At 35.7% G+C, this 22,412-nt stretch overlaps 1 protein-coding gene across 1 annotated transcript; it reads left to right on the top strand.

The window, feature by feature from the left end:
• The first annotated feature begins 3,635 nt into the window (after positions 1-3,635).
• LOC127636374 (adhesion G-protein coupled receptor G4) lies at positions 3,636-21,855 on the top strand. The gene is made up of 22 exons (XM_052116823.1): positions 3,636-3,711; positions 3,998-4,645; positions 9,838-9,914; positions 10,014-10,096; positions 10,257-10,293; positions 10,398-10,420; positions 10,572-10,720; positions 10,901-11,030; positions 12,222-12,331; positions 14,477-14,681; positions 15,204-15,372; positions 15,678-15,824; positions 15,911-16,036; positions 16,118-16,163; positions 17,913-18,016; positions 18,278-18,399; positions 18,651-18,919; positions 18,999-19,101; positions 19,240-19,520; positions 19,854-19,955; positions 20,853-21,017; positions 21,114-21,855. Exons 1-22 carry the CDS (start codon positions 3,636-3,638, stop codon positions 21,212-21,214), a joined length of 3,273 nt encoding a protein of 1,090 aa, XP_051972783.1. The 3' UTR covers positions 21,215-21,855.
• Positions 21,856-22,412: the final 557 nt, after the last annotated feature.

Below are 22,412 nucleotides of genomic sequence, written 5' to 3'. Positions count from 1 at the left end.
AGCAAATGATAAAGTGACCGCTGTATCTGACGCTTTCTGGCAGTCAATAATTTTGCGTGTTCTCATATTATTGTTGTTACAGCGAATTATTGAGGCATAAAGTCATTTTCTGATTTATACTTTGTCAGTTGAGGCCGCTATTTCGCCACTGTTGTGTTTGCAACCGTGGGAACATGCCGCAGCTTGTGTTGTTTCAACGATATCACTGTGGTGCTTTGGATATGGGGGCGTGGCTAAATCAACGGCTCAAAATCGCTTACAGCACCTCTATCAACAATATCTTTATTAGCAATTAGATTTAAAACTACATTTTTGCATTAAATAAATATACATTTATATTTTAATTTAACATGAATCAAACGAAAATATTATACCCTTAACAACAAAATTTATTAGATTTTATTTCAAATATTTTTTTAATATTTTAACTCTTATTTGGGTTAAATAAATATATTAAATAAATAAATAAATAACAAGAATATCAATTAAATAATTAGAATTATTTATTTTTGTTTTTAACAGTGGGTCCCACTATAACATTAATTTGGCACCTTTTGTTTTGAAAATCAAAAAAGGAAAGTCTCAAATTATTAGAAGTTAGAAAGTGTGTCAAAATTATTATTATTATTATTTTTTTTACAGATAATGCTAAATACATTTTTCAACAAAAATTGAGGTCAAAAATTATCTTGGCATAATTATGAAAAATTTGCAATAACTATTAATTCAACTGGTATCCCATACATTATCTAAAAGTTCTGCTATTGGGATTCGCATTTTCTCATCTTTTTAATCTCCTCAGTTACCTATGGTTTATGAGGTCAAAACACACAAATGCACAAGTTTCAGTGTAAAAAGCAAGAATTAAAATGTAAATGTTGCTTTAAATAATATTAAAAGCAAGTGAGTAATACATTCATTTCAGCCCCATGGACAATTCGCCTCCCCCTCTCAAATTTTAACATTTTCATAGTCTATATTTCTATTTCAGTAATCTGGTCAACAAAATAGCAACTTGGCAATACTCTGCGATTATGTCAGTAACACTTTACAATGAGGTTTCATTTGTGAACATTAGTTAATGCATTAGGTATCATGAACAAACAATAACCAAAATATGTTTTACAGCATTTATTAATCTTTGTTAATGTTAGTTAATATAAATACTATTGTTCATTGTAAATTCAAGTTAGTTTATAGTGCATTAACTAATATTCACATATACACTTTTAGATTTAAAAAAATGTAGGCTATTAGTATTTGTTGAAATTAACATTAACCAAGATCAATAACTGCTGTAAAAGTGTTGTTCAATATTAGTTCATGTTAACTAAGGTTGTTATTAATAAATAGAAATGTATTGTTAAGTGTTACCATTATGTATGCTGTATGTCTCTAGTATGATGCTTTACAATTTTGCAAAGATGAGAGAGAAATTGTAAAATCTCAATGTTGCTTCACAGCCAGACAATTTCCTATGCACCTGCTGTTTGCTTAGAATTGAACTACTGATTGATCGCATAAAGCTGAAGTTCACTTATAATGTTTAGTTTATGTAAAGAACATTGTATGTTCAATAATAATGCATCTTACACACATACACTGTAAATTAATTAACTGTAATGAGTAGGGAAAAATTCAATCATTCAAATTAGTTCAAATAAATGAATCTTGATGAGTATTTAGAACTTTCTTTTGAGTTCATGAAACTGACACCTTTTAAGGAACCTGAACTGTTTTATTGTTTTGAGTTTAATTATCTTAAAATGTGTATTTGTTTGGTGAACTTAAATTGTGTAGGGGATTTCTTGTTCCCAGCATGCTTAGCATGCGACTCGATAGGGAAATTAAATGTTAAAATGAAGTGTTATTTTATGAGTTTTTGCAACATGAATGCAAAGGGGGAAACTTGTTAGTGTCTAATATTTTGTTATGTTGCCATTTAGAATAATTTCTGTTATGTTGGAGTTTTGGGGGTTACGGTTATGATGAAGAGTGGAGCTTCAGCTTAGTTTGAGGACTGATACCAAGGCAAATGTGTATTACTGTTTATCCATTATTTAGCAAGTCACTAGTCAGACTTAACTTGGATGAATAAAGTCATGGAATAAACTGATTTGTGTTGCACAAAAAAAAAAAAAAAAGATCTGGTGGGTTATCAAATGTGCTATCAAATTTTATTAGGTAGCTTATTCAGTTTTCAGGTTAAGAGCAATTAGCATGTATAAGTAGTACATAAATCAAAACCTTTACAGTTCCACTTAATTTAATTTGGAATTTTTTATCTTAAATTTTTTTTTGATGTAACTGATTACCTTGTATGTCATCGAGACCCAGGCTGAACGTGTTGTTTTCTCTATCAGAACAAAAACATTGAGATAAATCAAGCTCACATGTAGATTTGTATTATATATGTTCGGACAAATATCTTTTCAGTTCTTCTCTCCTCGCTCCTCTCTCTTAATCCTTTATTTTACTTACTTAGACAATTAAATGAGACAGCATAATATAAACTCAGTTTTAATTATCTTCCAAGGCCTATTTACTCCTATATAAATATATATATATATATATATATATATATATATATATTTAATTTATTCAGTATTTATTATAATTCAATTTATTTAATTAATTAAATTTGACCAATTAAAATGATTATTTCTTCCACACATCTTCTGAGTTATTGGAGTTATTTTCCCTGCTGGATCAGCCTGCACCAGAAAACACTTGTCATGGTTAATCTGAATATGGGGATGATTGATGAGCTTAATGAATAACTCAAAAGGGCAACAGGGGGAGGTTTTAAATTGAGCACTATATTGGTGTTATGGTCATGCCTTTCACGTCAACTTATATGTTCACACAAAACTTTCTTTACTGAAGAAATGAGCTACATGGACAGTTGACACCAACAGATGTTGATTCTGGTGAGTAACTTTTGTGGATACGCTTTAATTTATTTTGTCTATTCAACAAATTTTTGACTTCACCATCTATCTATCTATCTGTCTGTCTGTCTATCTATCTATCTATCTATCTATCTATCTATCTATCTATCTATCTATCTATCTATCTATCTATCTATCTATCTGTCTGTCTGTCTGTCTATCTGTCTGTCTATCTATCTGTCTGTCTATCTGTCTGTCTATCTAACTGTCTATCTATCTATCTATCTATCTATCTATCTATCTATCTATCTATCTATCTATCTATCTATCTATCTATCTATCTATCTAGCTGTCTGTCTGTCTGTCTGTCTGTCTGTCTGTCTATCTATCTATCTATCTATCTATCTATCTAGCTGTCTGTCTGTCTGTCTGTCTGTCTGTCTGTCTGTCTGTCTGTCTATCTATCTGTCTGTCTGTCTGTCTGTCTGTCTGTCTGTCTGTCTATCTATCTATCTATCTATCTATCTATCTATCTATCTATCTATCTATCTATCAGGTTTTTCATATCTTAAAATGCATTGTAAATCAGAACACACTTAGCCCTGACAAAAAAAAAAAAAACACCTAAATCATTTTTTCTTCTTCCCCCTTTTCACATTTTACAGTGTGCAATATGTCAATACACAGCTTTCAGACCAAGTTCAGTAATATCATTTTACTACAATATCTTTTGTCAGGTGAAGAATGGAAAAACACAATAAAGAGTTTGAGGCCTTAGTCATCTTCTTCATTCTAGGTATAATAACATCAAAGGATGAAGGTATTATTGCTGTACAAACATCATTTGTAACATTCATTCTTTATATAGTCTAAATTTAGTTAAAGATGTATAAGAAACTAAGCATGCTCATTGTAACATTGATGCATAGATTGATCTTAGTTTGTTGTGATATGATATTAACTCATTTTATACACAGCAAAGTTAAGCATATTTAAAAGAAGAAATAACTCTTACTTTTACCAGAAATATCTGAGTGTATTAAGAGCCTGAAACTCAGCACATACAGCACGTGTTTGTGTGCTAAAATCTACTTTTTCACATCTAGGTTCTGTGAGTGCTTTAAGTCTGTGGGGAAAAGAGGTGGATTTCATGCAGAAAAACTGTGGCTACTGGCTGGTTAAACCGGATCACTCCATTCCTGCCCTGGATGAGTTCACCGTATGTGTCAACATAAAGCGGCAGATCAGTAACTCGCACTGGACCGCGTTCGTGTATCTGCACCCTGATAATAAACAGATAGAGCTAGGGCTGAAGGGTCATGGATCAGATCTCAAAACCTTGATGTTTGGGAAGGTCTGGATAACACCTTCTGTGGTATCCTTGCATTACTGGCACTCAGTCTGCATGGCCTGGTCCACATCCATGACTGAACCTAAAGTCTATGTCAATGGGAGCAGGGTGGCCTTAAGACCAGAGAACAAAGGAAAGTCTTTGTTCCCTTACTGCTGTTTGGCCCCAGGTGGCACTCTGACTTTAGGTGTGGCACACTATTTTGTGGAGGGAAAGATGGTGTTTGAGTCAGGCACTGAACTGAAGGGTAGTTTAAGTGTGTTCAGGGTTTGGGGAAGAGCACGCAGCGCTCAGGACATATCAGCGATGGCCTGTACCGATGGGGATGTGCTGCATTGGGAGGCCCGAATTTGGGACAAAGGCCAGGGCTGTCAGCCTGTACCAGACAATATGCTACAGTGTGGTAAGGGCACAAACTTACACAGCACAGAAAGAAAACATACATACTTCATGATGGATATGTGAATAAATTGTTACGTAATGATGGTTTTGTAAGGTACAATGGGGCCAAGGTGTCGCTTTTTTTAGTAGTCTTATTGAATCAAGCCCAATTATTTATTTTAACACAAATTATACTGCAACATCAGTATATTCATAAAACTATTGTAATCTATTTTGATATCACAAAAGTTTGAATTTTCCTATTGCACAGCTTTTAGCCCTGTTCGTCACAAAGTACATTTTGTAATTTATTATTGTGCAATTCACTTTTGCTTGAATAAATCATTTCAGGACACATAATACTGTATGCATGTGTTTACCCTTTATTAGCCTCTTTTATATATGATACAATATCCTCATGTTCCAGACTGGCCTTTTTATGAAGTTAAAGTTGTGTTTATCATCCTTCGCAATGACGGAAACAAAACGAACGTTTACGACGCTCGAGATATTGCACATCAGTGGGTGAGCTACAGGACACACAAAACATTGTATTGTTGCTACCACAAAGACTAAAAGTAAATTCAATGAAGTATATGTGTATGTTTTCCCCTCTCCAAGTTGAGAAAAGTGTTGCCAACAGAAATGAATTTGTATAAAGTCTCAGTGTCTACTTTAGGAGGGTAAGATCTTGTTTTTGGTTCTAGAACAAATAGTTTTGTTTGAAGTAAGACAAAAGTGTTTTCACATGTGTTTTTTTTTTTTTTGAGGTAAGAATCCAATCTTTACTGTCATTCTGTTTCAACAGCTCTCTTGATGGCTCCAGTGGAACTGCAGAGGTGTGTTTAGATTAACTCTATTTTCTATGTAAGTTAGACATAAAATGTTATGCTCAATAACTAACCAGAAACATTTCTCATTTCATCAGGACACTATAAAACTGAGGGCCACCTCCCCCGGAGTCAGCCAGTGAGAATCTCTTCTAAATATCTTCTTTTCTATTATTTAAGAAATTTAAGTACCAACTAATTTAATAATTAAAAGCTTAATAATCAAAAATGCTTGTAATACCTTTCATGCTTGACAAAGCCAAAATACTGTTATTCTACAGACTTTGTTTTTTCAAAATCCCTAAAAGAAGACCAAAATTATCAATTGATACAATCCTACTAGAGCTTCTAAGCTACATCCACCAAACTTGGCACAGACCTTCAGACTGTTGTGGGTTGTCTTGCTATATCTTTTCTAACTGATCTGAACAAACATTTTCGCACAGTGGACCATCAAATATCCTAAACATCCCATAGACTTGCATTGACGGAATCTTCAAATTGGGCCAATGGAATTCTCAGTTATTCAAACCCCATCTGTCAAAAAATTCAAATGTAAACAAGCGGCATACAAGTGCAGCTCCTATCTACTTTAATAGGGAAAGACTGAAATCTCCAAAACGGTTGGTCAAGATTATGATCAAAGAACAAATTTCAAAGCAGTAAAATCTGACAACACTGTTATCATAAATTATCATCATAATTCTTTACCTCAGATCGTAAAAAAAAAAAATCGTCTTTTATAGCTAACGTGCATGCGCATTCTCAAGTTGATCTTTCCAATTTCTCCAATTTATTTTAGTGGAAGAGGCCCATCTCTGCTCAATAGTCTCTGCTTTCATTTACAATACAAAATCTGTCTTTCTTTCTGAAGGTCAACTTTCAGAAAAGGCTTTGTCTAGCCAATATTAAAGTTTGTCTTGACAAACTTCACCTATCTAGTTTGTTAGTGTTATCCTTCTCTTTACAGGTTTTATTGCTTGGCTCACCTGAATGTTATTCCTACTGATGATGTAGGAAAAGTGCAGGATGTTCTCTCTAATATCCTGAGGACGGGTGACACTTTAGAATGCTGCAAGCTGATTACAAATCCTGACTTTATCTTCATATACCCTCTTGGTAATAAAATAGGTAGACATTTCTATTTCAAGCTGATTTGGGACCACTTCACAACAACTTGAACAATTATAAGAGGCACTTCCCAAAATGTTTAGCATTTTATGTGGCTAACAAATCCAAATCCATACATATGTCTGTTTTAAATTCACAGATTTTGTTCTTTTCACTTTATTAGAGGATCTTTTGCCTGACCCACTCACAACAGTAACTGGGACTTTACCACATACGACTAAGAGACCAACGACTACAACTCGTCAGCCGATGTCTACAACTACAGAGATTCTTATGACTCTAAAACCAACATCCACATCTAAGGAAGCAATTCTTTCATCCTCAACTGCAACAACAAGTCTGTACAAGAATTGTGTATCTATATTTGGCTTATGGATTTTAATATGCACAGAATCTGTGCAAAATGCATTTTTTGCGTTTCATTCAAAGTGCGTTTTACATTCACACACAAAGTTTTTAAATGTATTTTTGTTCATTTGTTTCAACAGTTACTACCTCCGAACAATTTACAGAAACAATCCCATCCTCAGCAAGTCCTTTGACAATTAAAGAAGCAACAACATCATCAAGTCTGTACAAGATTTACTATCCGTACCTCGTAACATAGTCACATGAGAATTCATCACAATACTATGAGTTGGGACGTACAAGCATTCGGAACACGGAAGTGGCTTAATTCTGTATTACAAAATAGGGCATGAGGGATGCTCCTCTCATTTGTGGGTGTATTACTCATACGATTTCCTATGAATGAACTTATACAAATTGGTACGAATTCACCACCTCATAGTATTGTGATTAATTCTCATGAGATCGGGCTGATAGATTGTAATACATTGACAAGAAATAATATGTTAATACTTTGGAATTACCTTCTTTAAGAATACATTTGTCTTAAAATCTGGATTGATCATCATTTAAGTTACAATAATGAACAAACACAATCTGTTTGAACTAATAACACACAAATTCTTGTATTGTCCTTGTACGTATTGAATACATCATTCAAACATTCACAGTCTATGTTGGAAAAAGTATGGGAAGCCCTAGTCTAATGATGTAAAAACAAAATCAGGAGTTGGCAAACCTGGCATCCAATTCATGAAAAGAGATAAGAAGTGTGGGTTAGAGCTATTTTGACTTCAAACAATTTGAGTTTGCTATTCACAAGAAGCATCTGCTGATGTGAACCATGCCACACAAAAAAGAGATCTCAGAAGACCTACGATCAGTAATTGTTGCTTTGCATGAAGCTGGATGGAAAGGGTTACAAAGTTATCTCAAAGAGCTTAGGTATTCATCTGTCCATGGTTAGACAAATTGTCTATACATGGAGATGATTTAGTACTGTGGCTACTCCCTCTAGAAGTGGCCATCTAGCTGAGATGACTCAGAGGGCACACCGCAGAATGCTCAATGAGGTAAAAAAGAACCCTAGATTTCATGATTTGGGGTTTATCAAGATATCCGATTTCAGGATGACTAAGCGCCAGCTGAAGCTCAGTAGAAGTTGGACGATGCAGCAAGACAATGACCCTAAACAACAAAGTAAATCCACAACAGAATGGATAAAAAAAAGAAAATCCACCATTTTGAGTGGCCAGTCAGAGCCCAGACCCTAACCCTGAGATGATGTGGAATGACCTCAAGAGAGCCATTCACACCAGACATCCTATGAATATGGCTGAGCTATAGCTGAATTCCTTCTGAACATTGTGCAGGTCTAATCCGGAGCTACCAGAAAAATTTGGTTGAGGTTATTGCTTCCAAAGGAGGATTGACAAGTTAATAAATACAAGGGTTCACTTACTTTTTCCACAGCACTGTGAATGTTTAATGGGATGTGTTCAATAAAGACATGAAATATTATAGTTGTTTGTATGTATAGTTAGCTTAAGCACATGTGTTTGTTTAGACTTGTGACTTTGATGAAGATGCCGAGGGATATGCAATTATATATACACACCCAAAGTTCTCTAATCTTTTCAGCGGTCTTTAACACCAAACCACCCTTGAAAACAACTTCAACATCATCTTCTTTGACTGAAGAAGAAACAGTTTCATCTTCAACAGCAACAAGTTCACACAGTAGGTGCAAACATTTCTCTCTTATGAACTATAATATGCATAAAAACTGAGCAGATTCAATTATATATTCACTCAGAGTTCTCTTAATGGCTCTTTCTTCATCTTTTCAACAGTCAGTACCTCCACACCAATGGAAACAACCCGAACCGAAAGCTCATCGACAATTAAAGAAATCATTCTGTCATCCTCAATAGCAACAACAACGTTAAGTCCATACAGTATGTGTTTCCATATCTCCCTATTATAGGTTTCAATATAAATACAAATATATACAATTATAAAGGTAACAAAATGCTCTAAATATAACTTTCTATCTCTTCACTAATAGTCACTACCTTCATACCATTCATGGAAACAACCCTAACAGACATTTCCTCAACATTTAAAGAAGCTATTGTTTCATCTTCAACAGAAAGTATCTTATTAACAAAGACAACCACATGCCCTTCTCCTGATGGCTTAATATCAGGTCACACATTTTTTCTTAATTCTTGAGACACTGTGTACAGTAGCAAGGTTTAGAGATTTTCATTGTGCTATATAATATTTTATTCTCAGACATACACTCAAAGAAAACTTAATTAGGAACACCTGAACACCTTCTTACACCTTCTACCGATTATCTAATCAGCCAATTGTGTGGCAGAAGTGCAATGCATAATATCAAGCAGATATGGGTCAGGAGCTTCAGTTAATGTTCACATCAATCATCAGAATGGGGAAAAATGTGATCTCAGTGTTTTTGACTGTGGTATGATTGTTGGTGCCAGACGGGTTGGTTTGAGTATTTCTGTAACTGCTGATCTCCAGGGATTTTCACACACAACATGCTCTAGAGTTGACTCAGAATGGTGCCAAAAAACAAAAAACATCCAGTGAGTGACAGAAATGCATTGTTGATGAGAGAGGTCAACAGAGATTGGCCAGACTGGTTCAAGCTGACTGTGTACAATTGTAGTGAGCAGAATAGCATCTCAGAATGCACATTTCGAACCTTAAAGCGGATGGTACAACAATAGAAGACCATGTCGGGCAATTTATTAAGACCATAGTGTTCCTAATAAAGTGCTCAGTGAGTGTATATTAAATAAAATCATTCTCATCTTTACCAATATTTTACTTACCACAGTGCCCATATTTAACAATATATCTGCTCACAAAATAGACAACTTTTTTAAGGTCAACCTCACTGTGACTATAGAGAGCCCAGATAATAATCCTGAGATCATAATTAAAGACTGGGTAAGATATAAAAAAAAGTAGAAAATATACTTTGAAATATATTTAAAGCATGTTATCTTTCTACGTATCACGTTTGATTTGTTTTTATCGTGTTTACAGCTTTATAAAACTCTCTTAAGTGAAAAAATATTTGTGTTGAACTTCAAACTCTTCACCCCCTTGACACATGGAAGAAAGCGACGGTCAGTCTTTTATTATATTTTATATAGTATACATATGTATATATAGATATATATATATATATATATATATATATATATATATATATATACTGTATAAAGAGAGAAAACAGACAAACAAGAGAAAGTTTCTTAAACCTGCATTTCTACTCTATTTTTGCAGCATGGACAAACATACACCATCCAAAGTTGTAGAAAAGGTATGTGCTTTTCAATCAAATGTTGTCTATCTCACCACCTCATTTTTTGTGATCTCCTCATGAGCGATCTTCTGAACATTTGGTCTCATTCATCTGTCTTACAGCGTTTCCTGCTCTTAATAACAAGGTGAGAATTTCAGTACAAGACAAGACATAGTTCAGCAAAGACTTAAAACATGAGTTAACTACAGAAATGTAATGTAAGCACTAGTTGATGCTGTCAGGAATTGTTCACAATTAATGTGGTTATCTGATGTAGAAATCTTCTTTGTTCCCAGCCATAGCTGTGTATTTCACGCTAAGGTTAAAACTTCCTCAAACATTGAAGAGACACAGCAACAGATTCATGCGTTTCTGGACAAACCTTACACCAGTGGAGCAATCAGCTTGGATGCCCAGCCCGAAGACATTTTGATTTCTCATATAGGTATGTGCGGTATCTGAAGGGAAGGGAAATATATGCATAGCCATTCAAGTGTCCATTTTCGAGTGTCCAATTATTACAATCTCATAGAAAGATTGTATTATAGACAGAGACATGAGCAAAAATAGATGTAAATTCTCTATTCATGTACAGAGTTCTTTGAATGAAATTCTTAATTTCCAGAACCAGGTTCATGCACTGAGTACAATCATCAGACCAGAATGGGGCTTTTCCACTGGTCCCAAACTGAGGTTGAACACATCACCTCGCATTCCTGTCAGGGGAACCCAGAAAACAGAGCAATTAGGAAATGGTAAGAGTCTTTCTTCTAAATGGTAGATATGCCAATTTTACTGATACTAATTGATGCAACATATCTATAACAGCCCAAATCCAATTGGTCGGCCAAACAGATAGTACCGTCCCAAACATGCCATTGGTTAAGTCAATGTTGCTGCGTACATTACTTTTATAAATGATAAATTACTTACTTATTTGATACTGCATATTAAGCTAGAATATACTGTACAAAAGTTTTAGGCACTTGTGAAAAACGTTTGAAAGTCCAGTAAACATAAAAAAGCTAAATCAATATTTAAAGTGAACACTTTTACCTTCAAAACAGCGCCAATTCTCCTAGGTACACCTGGATACAGTTTTTCTTGGTTGTTGGCAGATAGTATGTTTCAAGCTTCTTTAGGCTGTATCAATTACTTCTGTCTCTTTGTGTAATCCCAGACTGACATGATATTCTGTGGGGGGCTCTGTGAGGGCCATGCCATCTGTTGCAGCCCTGTACTTCTATTCTATTCTATTTGCAAAAGTAATGTTTGGGAGTGTAAAATGTATATTTCCAATTGACACACTAAAGTAGCAGATATAAATTATCATCTGAAGACAAATGTTTTTGGAAAACATCTTAAGCGCCTAAGACTTTTGCACAGTACTGTATGCAAGTATTTTAACACTGAAAATGACACACTTTAGCTTAAAAACAAACAAAAGACATTTCCAGTTCATCAGTTGCCTGTCGCTTCCTTAGTGATATCTGAATTCAGCAGTTTAATGAGATATTGATGACAGAATATAATCTTTGAACACTCCACTGTCAGGGTTATTGCACCTACTCACTAACTCTAAAAAAGGAAGCTATCTAATTTTCTATTTGAGGGGTTGCTGTAAATCAATTTGTCCTTGTGTATGTTGCAGATAGTAGCATATTTTACAGCAGAAGTGTTTGTAGGATCAATTTCATTGCTGGGGTTAAGCAATCATTGTGTGATTTCACATTGTACTAGTCATTCCAGGTTTATTTACAACCATAAAATGGATGTACAGGTCCTAAACATGAATTTTATGAAACCCCTACAGAGAGTATTATATAACATTGTGTATTTTGGAGCGAAGCGGTATCAAACAATTTGCAAGAAATTGGGGAAATGTATACAAATTATTCAAGGTTTGATAAGTTTATCGACTGATGGTCTCCACTTCTTCCACACAGTTCACTGGGGGCTAACTCTAACAAAGCTCGTTGGAACAAGCCAGACCTGGGACAATGCCAGGTTGTGGTCAAGAGTCTGAAAGACCTAGAAGACATTGCAGTTACAAATGGTGAACCTCTCACAGTATTCACTTTAGATACACAAGCATTCTCTTCAAATCTAGCTTTTTATGTTTTCCAGCATTTGAACTGCATTATACATAAAAACGTCTTGAAATGGATCTCAATCATATTAAAGATTTGTAATCATCTGGTCATATTATGCTGCATCTCAGAAACTAATTGTGAAAGTGTAATAAAAAACAAATGTGAGATGGAAAAAAAGATGAGGTTTGGTCTGATGCTCTGTTGAGTTGAAAATCAATGAAAGCTACCTACCTACCCTAAACCTTAAATCTAATCCTAATTGATAGTGTCATAAAAGTAAATGTGAGATAAAAAACAAAATTACTGTAGCAACCACGTCATTTTATGGTGCTTCTATGACATTTTCAGCTCACGTGTCAGCTCACATGCTCTTCAGGACTGCTAACCCAAACATTTTTTAGCACTGTCAATTCACCCATATTAAGGCGTACACTGCACTGATCGTGCAGAAGCAGAGAAAGCCACTGGAATGCGCAGCATATCCGACACCATACGCTTCTTAAAGTTGAATGGACCGGCAGTGGAATTCAGTTCGATGACACACAACTTCTCATCTCCGAAAAAAAATCTGAATGAGTGGTTGCGAGCTAAGTGTTTATGAACTGATCTGTCCTTGAAAATCAATAAAAGTTGTTGTTGTAGCACCTATAAAGTTTATTTCAACAGAAAACTGCCGCAGTATATACAACAACAACAAGGAGCCATGCAAAAATATTTAGCAAATATGTAGTTTGACAGAACAACATGCCCCTCCCTTGGATCATCGTCATCCCACTGACTCTTCTACGTTTGGAAGTGCTTAAAGAATAGCGTCCCTTTGGGTTAAAAAATCTGACTTATCACTCATCTCACTGAACATGTCGTCTTTATGGAAGGCCAAAGATACAAAAATGCCTTTAGGCGTAAAGTTCACAGAAGGCAATTTTCATTTAATGACGACATAACGTGTGTACGCATTATTGCGTCTAAACAGGCAATTACATCGCCAGGTGCCCTTGCGATTTTAGCCGTTCAGGAAAGCAGTTGTCTGATGTGTGGCTTGTGTGATTGCTTAAAGGTGCTGTAAGCAATTTGAGCCTTTCTAGAATTTCCACAAGTTGAGCCATTGTATTAGGCATGGTAAAACCCCACACTACAAAGATACCAAATTAACTTTATTGAGACCGACAACAAGCAGAAGCGATTGTCAAATACAACAGCAGCAAAATAGCGCCCTCAACTGACAACTGTTATGAACAACATGGCACAAAAATGGCATTAAGCCTCAATAATTGAGAATTTTTTGCTACAACTGCAAACAAAATTGTCATTGGCCACTGCCCGCGGACACATTTTTGTTTGCTATTAACAGAGTCTAGAGCTGCCACAGATGCTGAGATATCTCATGACTTATTTATTAATATCTTAGGGAGTAAGAACTTTTTTTGCATAACCTTCCTTTCCATGAAAATATCACTAACAGTATCTTTAATACAGCTGAACTTAGCGAATTTACTGATAGCTGACTGACTACAAAATCACTCAGGAAATTATGATCGTTTAGCTGCAGTCATTTTTATAATCTTTTTGTGATTTGAATTAGTGCTGGTAAGGCTTCAGCAATGCGTAGTTGTTTAGTAGGCAAGAAATAAATTCATATCAATAGGAGTTGATTCCAAGGGGACGGCAGATTCCTCTTTTTATTTTTACTGCTACCTACTTGTAAGTGCACATCATGCTGATGAAAAACCATTTCTAGCTATGACTCTCCCCCCTGTAGTTACATTCTTCCTTCCCTCTCGGGCCACAAGGGGGGCCACTATAACTGTCTAATTGAGCCATAACAGCTGCCTGCGTCTTACTGGCAGCTTTTAGTATATTTAAAATTTTTTTAAAAAAACAACACCTTGCTTTACCGGGGTCCCCTGGTGGCTCTGTTTTTTATTTCAAATAATCGCCTCACTGAGGCCTGATGCCACACCCACTGTCTCTTGTCTGTCTCTTGTCTGTCTCTTGTCTGTCTCTTGCTCACCCCACCAAAGTAGGCAAAATAACACAACACGCCAGCCAGTAAATTATATAAAAAAATTGTTCTTCTTAAAAAAACATCATATGTTCTCCTCCCATAGAAAATGCAGTTGATATTCTGATCATGATAGAGGACATGGTACATGACAAAAAATTTCTGGATGAGTACGAGCTTTCAACGGTGTTGGATAAACTGGTCGAAGTGATAAACGTCAGTGTGATCACCCCACACGTAGGAGAGGCCATCATCAAAATCACCTCTGACATCCTGGAGTCTAACAGCAACCTGCAGCCTTTCACCAATTGGTGTGTTTGTGTCACCTTAATGCAGAGTGTCCATTCTGTATATCTGTTGTACATGTATGAGCTTGCATGTGTCATTTAGTAAATATACAGCACTAGCAGTTTAATGATTTTAACAATGTAATATATTGTGTGTGTGTGTGTGTGTGTGTGTGTGTGTGTGTGTGTATGTGTGAGCGTGTATTTATCACTTTGTGGGGACCAAATGTCCCCATAAGGATAGTAAAACCCGAAATTTTTGACCTTGTGGGGACATTTTGTCGGTCCCCATGAGGAAAACAGCTTATAAATCATACTAAATTATGTTTTTTGAAAATGTAAAAATGCAGAAAGTTTTCTGTGAGGGTTAGGTTTAGGGGTAGGGTTAGGTTTAGGGGATAGAATATAAAGTTTGTACAGTATAAAACCATTATGTCTATGGAAAGTCCCCATAAAACATGGAAACACAACATGTGTGTGTGTGTGTGTGTATATATACATTATTAGATCTGATGTTATGTGTGTTATTTCCCTGTTTGTGTACAGCATTTTAAACATCACAGAGGCCATCGGAGACAAGATGTCAGGTTTCACTGGCGAGTCAGTCAATATAGTAGCTCCAGCCATTGCAATATCAGTGGTCAATATTGACCCAGGAAATTTCCATAACCTCACCTTTGGAGTCTCGTCTGCTAACAAATACTCTAACCTTGAGGTGAGCACACCTACACAGCACCTTGATGAAACTAGGTGAACTTTATATGCACATATACTGTACACCATGTGCACACTCGTAAAATCACATATCATTTTTTATATTTAGAACTTGCTCTGTGTATCCCTCTCTCTATTGTATTATTTTATTGATCTCTATATAATATAATATACATGTAAATTATAATGACCGTCTGACTGTACATAATCACTCTTAAATAAATTAAATTAAACTGCACAATAAAATATAATATATAATTTCACAGGCCACACAAACGCTGATCTATCATTGTTCTTATGCTGTAGATTTATATCAACCAAGAGCCTTTTAATGGTACAGTAGCTTTCATCTCCCTGCCCTCAGTAATACAAGAAAGCTTCCCCATCCTCAACGACACCATCCCTCGCATTCAGTTTCAGTTTTATGGAGTTCCATCTCTTTTTCCAACAAAGGTAACCAAATGTAATGATCTGTCTGTTTGTATGATGACTTTGTGTAATATTATTTCTAACATGCAACTTGTGTGTTTTTGTCTCAGGATGGCCAAGAAATGAAAAGACTGAACACTTATGTGGTGTCTGCCAGCGTGACTAATGCCACAGGTCCTGTTAAAAACCTGAAGGAGTATGTTGCAGTCACTCTGCACCATCTCAAGGCCAAGAGAGTAAGTACAGCTCTTATATGGCTATGATTAAAATTTTCTTTATAATAATAATAATAATAAAACTGTATTTGTTGTTGACAGCATGACCAGGATGTCCAGTGTGTTTACTGGGATTTTAATAAGAATGGTAGGTCACTTCCTTTAAACTCCTTAGACCCGAGCGTGAATGATGTGTGCATTTTTAATTTCCCTTTTTGATTTGTAGCTAGTAGCACCTAATAAACATGCAAAAATAAAGAAATACAAAATCTAGAGCATAGTTTTCCTAAAAACTGATGTCCACATACAGTATGTACACAGCAGGAATCAGTTGTAAAATTTGACATTTTAAAATTGTTATGGATAATATTTGTTACGAGGGAGAAGATATATGTGGAAATAACAGGAAAAATTCCCAACTTTAAATAAATAAATAATTGTAGGAAGCTTGCGTTGTAGGGATGTAGATTTCAGATATAAAATCGGAGATTGAATGACTTATGTTTACTCACTGAAATGAGATGATTTCCTATTAAGTCAATAGGGACATTGGAATGTTTGGGCATAGTAATATGCCCAAACATTCCAATGTCCCTATTGACTTAATAGGGACATTGGAATGTTTGGGCATAGTAATATGGCAGCGCACTGATATGATGTCACAAGCAATCCAGTTCTAATAAGCAAAATAAAATGATAATCAGTGTTGGGAAAATTACTCTAAAAAAGAAATGAATTACTAACTACTAATTACATCTTCAGTGTAATTAGATTACTGTACTGATTACTCTGTCTGAAATGTAATTGCATTACTTATTACTAATTACTTTATAAAACCCTGATCAACCACGACCAGATGAAAAATACAAGGATAGACATGAAACTGTTCTTTTAATTCTTTCAAATAAATTATATAAAATCGAATAAATTATTCATGAACTGGCCAAAGAATTTAAGTTTTATATGGAATTGTTCTATAGTCTATACAGTATTTAACACAATTACATCAGAAGTAACTGCAGTTAAATTACTGAAAAATTAAGAGGAATCCCATACTTTAGTTTTTCAATGAAAAACACACTGTCGACCGGTTCTCGACTATTCCTCCACCCTCTGGCAGACGACAGCCGCTCCTCCCCAGGCGGACCGGAGCGAGTCCTGCGACCCCTGGTAGAAGATCGAATGCCCCTCCACGTTATGGCAGCCAGTAGCAAGCCCCTCGCAGACGGTGGCAATTCCTCCACGTCCAGGCGGCCAGCAGCGACTCCTCCGTCAGACGGCTGCTCTTTTGGGCAGATGGCAGTGGCGAGAACTCCATGACAGCGCATCCCTTCCCGCGTTTCGGCACCAGTGTAACAGGGTTAATATGGGCAAGGAGGAGGTGGCTGAACAGTCAAACAAATATTTAATGAAAACCTTAACACAAAGAAACACACACACACACACACACACACACACACACACGGAAGCTGCCTCTCTCTCGAACTGCCGCATCCGGCAGCATTTATCCCACTCCTCGGCTGATTAGGCCGATTGGGGGCCGGGCGTGCATAGTCGCAAACTAGATGTAAATGTAAAAACTTAATTAGGTTTCTTCCAGATGTAGTTCTGTTGCCATGTCTTCCAAAGACAAACTCCACTGTGATTGGCACCATGTTGTTTTGTCACATGTTGAAAATGTAACCCTTTACTGACAGCCCAGAGTCTCCTGAACCGAGATCAGTCGGTTTAAACGAAATGAAATTATGTGTTGCGTATAGCAAAGCAACATCCACATATGTGTAGGTGGGATTGCACGAAGATAAGCAAACTTTTTTCAAACTTATACAAAAGTATTCTTTTCTACATTTGGTGCTTTATATGATCTAGGTTTTTATGTGTGTGTTTGTGCATGTAGATGGCTATGGAGGATGGAACCCAAATGGGTGCTGGACATACAATGTCAGCAATGATTACACCACCTGTTTGTGTGACCATCTCACCCATTTTGGGGTTCTGCTGGTATGGTAGTATTTTGTGTTTAATAATTCAATTGCAGTTTAGCGTAATACAAAATGTAATTTGCTTAATATAGCAATAGCAAATATGACATACTGTAAATATCTAAATTAATTTGATCTTTTAGCACTTTGACCCTTTATAATCAACTTCAATACTTAAATACATGTTAAGCAATCTTCACACAAATATGAAACTGTCTGACAAAACATAGAAGCAAATGTCTAATATGTCCACCAAACAATGTCTTTCTATGAATTATAGGATGTATCCAGAACTCCTATTGATGCAAAGAATGAGAAAATCCTCACTCTTATCACATACATGGGCTGTGGTGTGTCTTCCTGCTTTCTTGGGATCACAGTGCTAACATACACACTCTTAGAGTAAGAGCTCTAAAGTTATAACACATCAACTGTTATTATGATCAAATTGGAACAAAAAACACCAACCACCATTTTGCAATTGCTAAACAGAAATGTCTATGATGTACTTTATATACAGTTAATACAATATACCTGTCAATCCCAATGTTTTACTATGATAATGGGAACGTATGCAATGCCTTATCATTTTTGTATTAGCAGTTTGTAATTATAATGCTATTGTAATTATTTTTGCATGGAAAAATGAGCAGGAAGCTGAGAAGAGACTACCCATCCAAAATTCTATTAAACCTGTCCATCGCGTTACTGGGACTCAACCTGACATTTCTGATAAACTCCTGGATCTCTTCTTTCGGGATCTATGGCCTGTGCATTGCTGTGGCAACAGCCTTACACTATTTCCTATTGACTTCCTTTACATGGATGGGCCTGGGGGCTGTGAATATGTACTTTGCTTTGGTCAAAGTCTTCAATGTGTATGTGCCCTCATACATCTTGAAATTCTGTCTGCTTGGCTGGGGTGAGACATTTGTTTAGCCTGTTTAAACATATATCTCTTTATATCATTTTTATTTACAAACTATACTGTTTTTACACAGGAATTCCACTTATAATATGTGGTTTTGTGCTGGCCATAAAGAGAGATGCATATGGCATGACCATGGGTGATTCCCAGATGACTTTGGATGATTCTGATATGTTGTATGTGATGATTCAACATTTACATGTTTGTATTTACATGTTTTAATTGTAAGCATTAAATACTGTATGTTCCAGCAAATCTAGTTGTGTGTCAAATAGATGTGATAAACTTCTTTTAAACCCTCTTTTCTTTCTCAGCTGCTGGGTGCAAGATGATGTGGTTTTCTATGTGTCAGTGGTAAGCTACATAGCTCTCATACTGCTCTGCAATGGCTCCATATTCTTAGTGGTTCTGATCCAGATACGAAACATGCAAGTCAATCAGCCAGCAGGAACTCGTAGTGACCTCTTGAAAGACCTGCGGGCTGTGGCGAGCCTTACCTTCCTATTGGGTCTCACCTGGGCTGTGGCTTTTTTTGCCTGGGGACCAGTCAAAGTGTTTCTCCTCTACCTGTTCTCCATACTCAACAGCCTGCAAGGTAGGAGAGAGGATCACTTAAAATGACTTTAAGTACAGTTTTATGATAAATGGTCTGCACTTATATAGTGTTTTTTTAATCGTACACTGTGACTCATTCACCCATTCACATACACACGCACACACCAATGACGGCAGAACTAGCCTGCCATTGGGAGCAACTTGGGGTTCAGTGTCTTGCCCAAGGACACTTCGGCATGAGCAGTCATGTGGGACAGGAATCGAACTGCCAACCCTGCAATTAGTGGCCAACCCGCTCTACCACCTGAGCCATAGCCACCCTGAATTATCCATTATGGTTGTCATTAACACTGAATATTATGATTTGTTTCAGGTTTCTTTATTTTTGTCTTCCACTGTCTCATGAAGGAAAATGTACGCAAGCAATGGAGAGTACATTTATGCTGTGGAGTTTTCAAGCTGCAAGAGTATTCAGGTAAAGCACAATTTTCTTAACCTTCCTCGGCTGTTCGGTCATTTTTAACCAATTGCAGATATGTTTTTTCTTAGACATGCAATCTAAACGTGAAAATAGCGTGCACTTTATTCAATGAGTCTAAGTTGTCATAAAAAATACAACACCTGTGCTGTTTGTGCATGCCCCCAACATCAATAAAATCAATTATTGATAACATAATGCTTATTCTGTGTCTTCTCTCTTTGTATCACCATGGCCAGGTTTGACTGTAAATCAATACTGTAAATACAGTAATGTCACATTGACATTTGAAAAATGTCTTACATTTAAATGAATTTATAACAGGCAATCAGACTACACTGTCTCTGCTGCCATCTACTGGTTATTATTGTTATGACATCCACAAGTCATGTTATTGTTATTTTTTGTTATCATCCGCAATCTGTCACCAATACCACACATTCTCATATTTTCTTCATGTTTCAACTTGAGTTTAACTGAAGTGAAATTAACATAAATGCGCTTATTTGCATATGCAAATGAATCATATAATTGAGACATTAATTGGTAAGCAAGATCTAAATACCATAAAATCCCAAGAGAAGTGCATAATTTTATTGTTATTACTTCAGGGAAGAATAAACTTTATCTTTTTATTTTTTTTTTTATTTAAAGTACAACTGTACTGTTTTCTACAAAATAATTATCGCACACAGTCAAGGTGACGACCTTTATTGAACAGCCTAGGAGGGTTAATCATTCAGTATTATCACATATACATGAAGAAATAAAAGTACTTTTAAAAATATGTTTAAAATGTCCAAAACGACTGCCATATTGGCCATCTTAAAATAAAATCATATTGAATGCACATTTAACGCAATAAACAAGCACTAATTTCTTGATTGTTTGCAGAGTGGAGCCAAACTGCAACTGTCAGTCCCAAACCCAAACCCAATCCACCAAATAAGTTTCCCTTGATAGCTTCAGTGCGATCCATCAAGTCTAATTCAACCCAGAGCTCATCCGTTTCCTCAGAATGCAGCCAATGGCAAGTGTCTATTACAAGACCTGACCTGGGTAAGAAACTATGACATAACCAATATAATGTACTCTAATTCCATACATTTTAACATAATCTTCCATTTTCTTTGTGCTGATTTTTGCCCATGACAGGTTGTGCATATGAAAACAGTTTGGTAATCCCAAGAGCCAGGGCAGGACTGTCAGTGCCCTCAGTCACAGGAAGTGGACACGAGTTTCTCTCAACACAGTGAAAGAATTGAACATGCACATACACATTTAGCAAGACCAGTTTTTTGTTTCTCATAACAGTTTTGTGGCGCATCCTATGGAAACATTACTTTATTTATAAAAAATTACACTTGGAACCATGTTGTAGAAGATAAACCTTTCATAGATCCTCAGATTATATCCTACGTTATAATCTTAGGCTTTGTTGTTGCATGATATAACAGTAAACTTGTAAACAGTAGACAAACATGTTGTATTTTAAGCAAGTTAAAGTGAGACTTTAACACAACACTTTTTTTTTTAAACATACACACTCAGAAATTAAGGGTTGAGAAGATACCACTCATAATGCAGAACACACACACAGAGAGAGAGAGAGAGAGAGAGAGAGAGAGAGAGAGAGAGAGAACCAGGGCATCAATAAGTGGAGCTCTACAGCCACCTTTTGGTCATTGTTGGCATTAAAAGTAATTTGTTTTCCAGCTGATGACAGCAATCTGACACACACGCACACGTTTGCAAGATACATTTTTAATATAGAAAATTTGAAACCGCAAAATGTTTACTCCGATTCTTCTGTATTATACTCTAATTGAATTTTCTGAATTTTTCAGTTAATTTATGTTTCTTGATGTTCATTTTATTGATATTATTATGCATTTACTTCGAGTTATTAAATTATGTTTTAAATAAATTATTGGTAGAAAAGTGCTTAATCTGTCTCTTCTCTTTGCAACACCATGGTCAGGTGACAAGCATAATGACATAAACTGTAAAAACTTCAAATACATTTTAAAATGCTAAATTTTGACACATAATAGATTGATAATGTCTAAATATATATCCAAATACATATCTTGTGATAAAACATAAAATAAGGTTACAACAAGCCATCAGACAACACAGTAGGAGGCCACATCCATGTTATTTTATTAACATGTCATGTTATTTATATTTTGTTCACCAGATGGAAGCAATCTGCCTCCAAATTATGTCAAATTCTCATGTTTTCTTCGTGTTTCAACTTCTAGAAATGTATGTTCTGATTTTGTTTTTTTTTATTAATTGTTTTTTCTTTCAGAAATTGGCTTATTTGGTATGCACATTAATGGTAATATTTAGAAATGTACATGTAAATAAGATCAAAATTGCATAAACCCCTAAAAATAAATTCATAATTTTATTCTTCTTACTTCAGGTAAGAGAAAATTGTATCGTCAT

This window comes from Xyrauchen texanus, chromosome 44 (genome assembly GCF_025860055.1).
Source record: "Xyrauchen texanus isolate HMW12.3.18 chromosome 44, RBS_HiC_50CHRs, whole genome shotgun sequence".
Classification (NCBI taxonomy): domain Eukaryota; kingdom Metazoa; phylum Chordata; class Actinopteri; order Cypriniformes; family Catostomidae; genus Xyrauchen; species Xyrauchen texanus.
Note: the sequence above shows the minus strand (reverse complement) of the source record. Positions and strands in the feature narration are given on the sequence as shown.

Excerpts from the sequence above, each read along its gene's own strand:
- LOC127636374 (XM_052116823.1), top strand. The coding sequence starts at position 3,636 with ATGGAAAAACACAATAAAGAGTTTGAGGCCTTAGTCATCTTCTTCATT. Across the intron at positions 10,097-10,256 it reads ACACATGGAAGAAAGCGACG|CATGGACAAACATACACCAT; the intron begins GTCAGTCTTTTA and ends CTATTTTTGCAG. Across the intron at positions 21,018-21,113 it reads TATTACAAGACCTGACCTGG|GTTGTGCATATGAAAACAGT; the intron begins GTAAGAAACTAT and ends TGCCCATGACAG.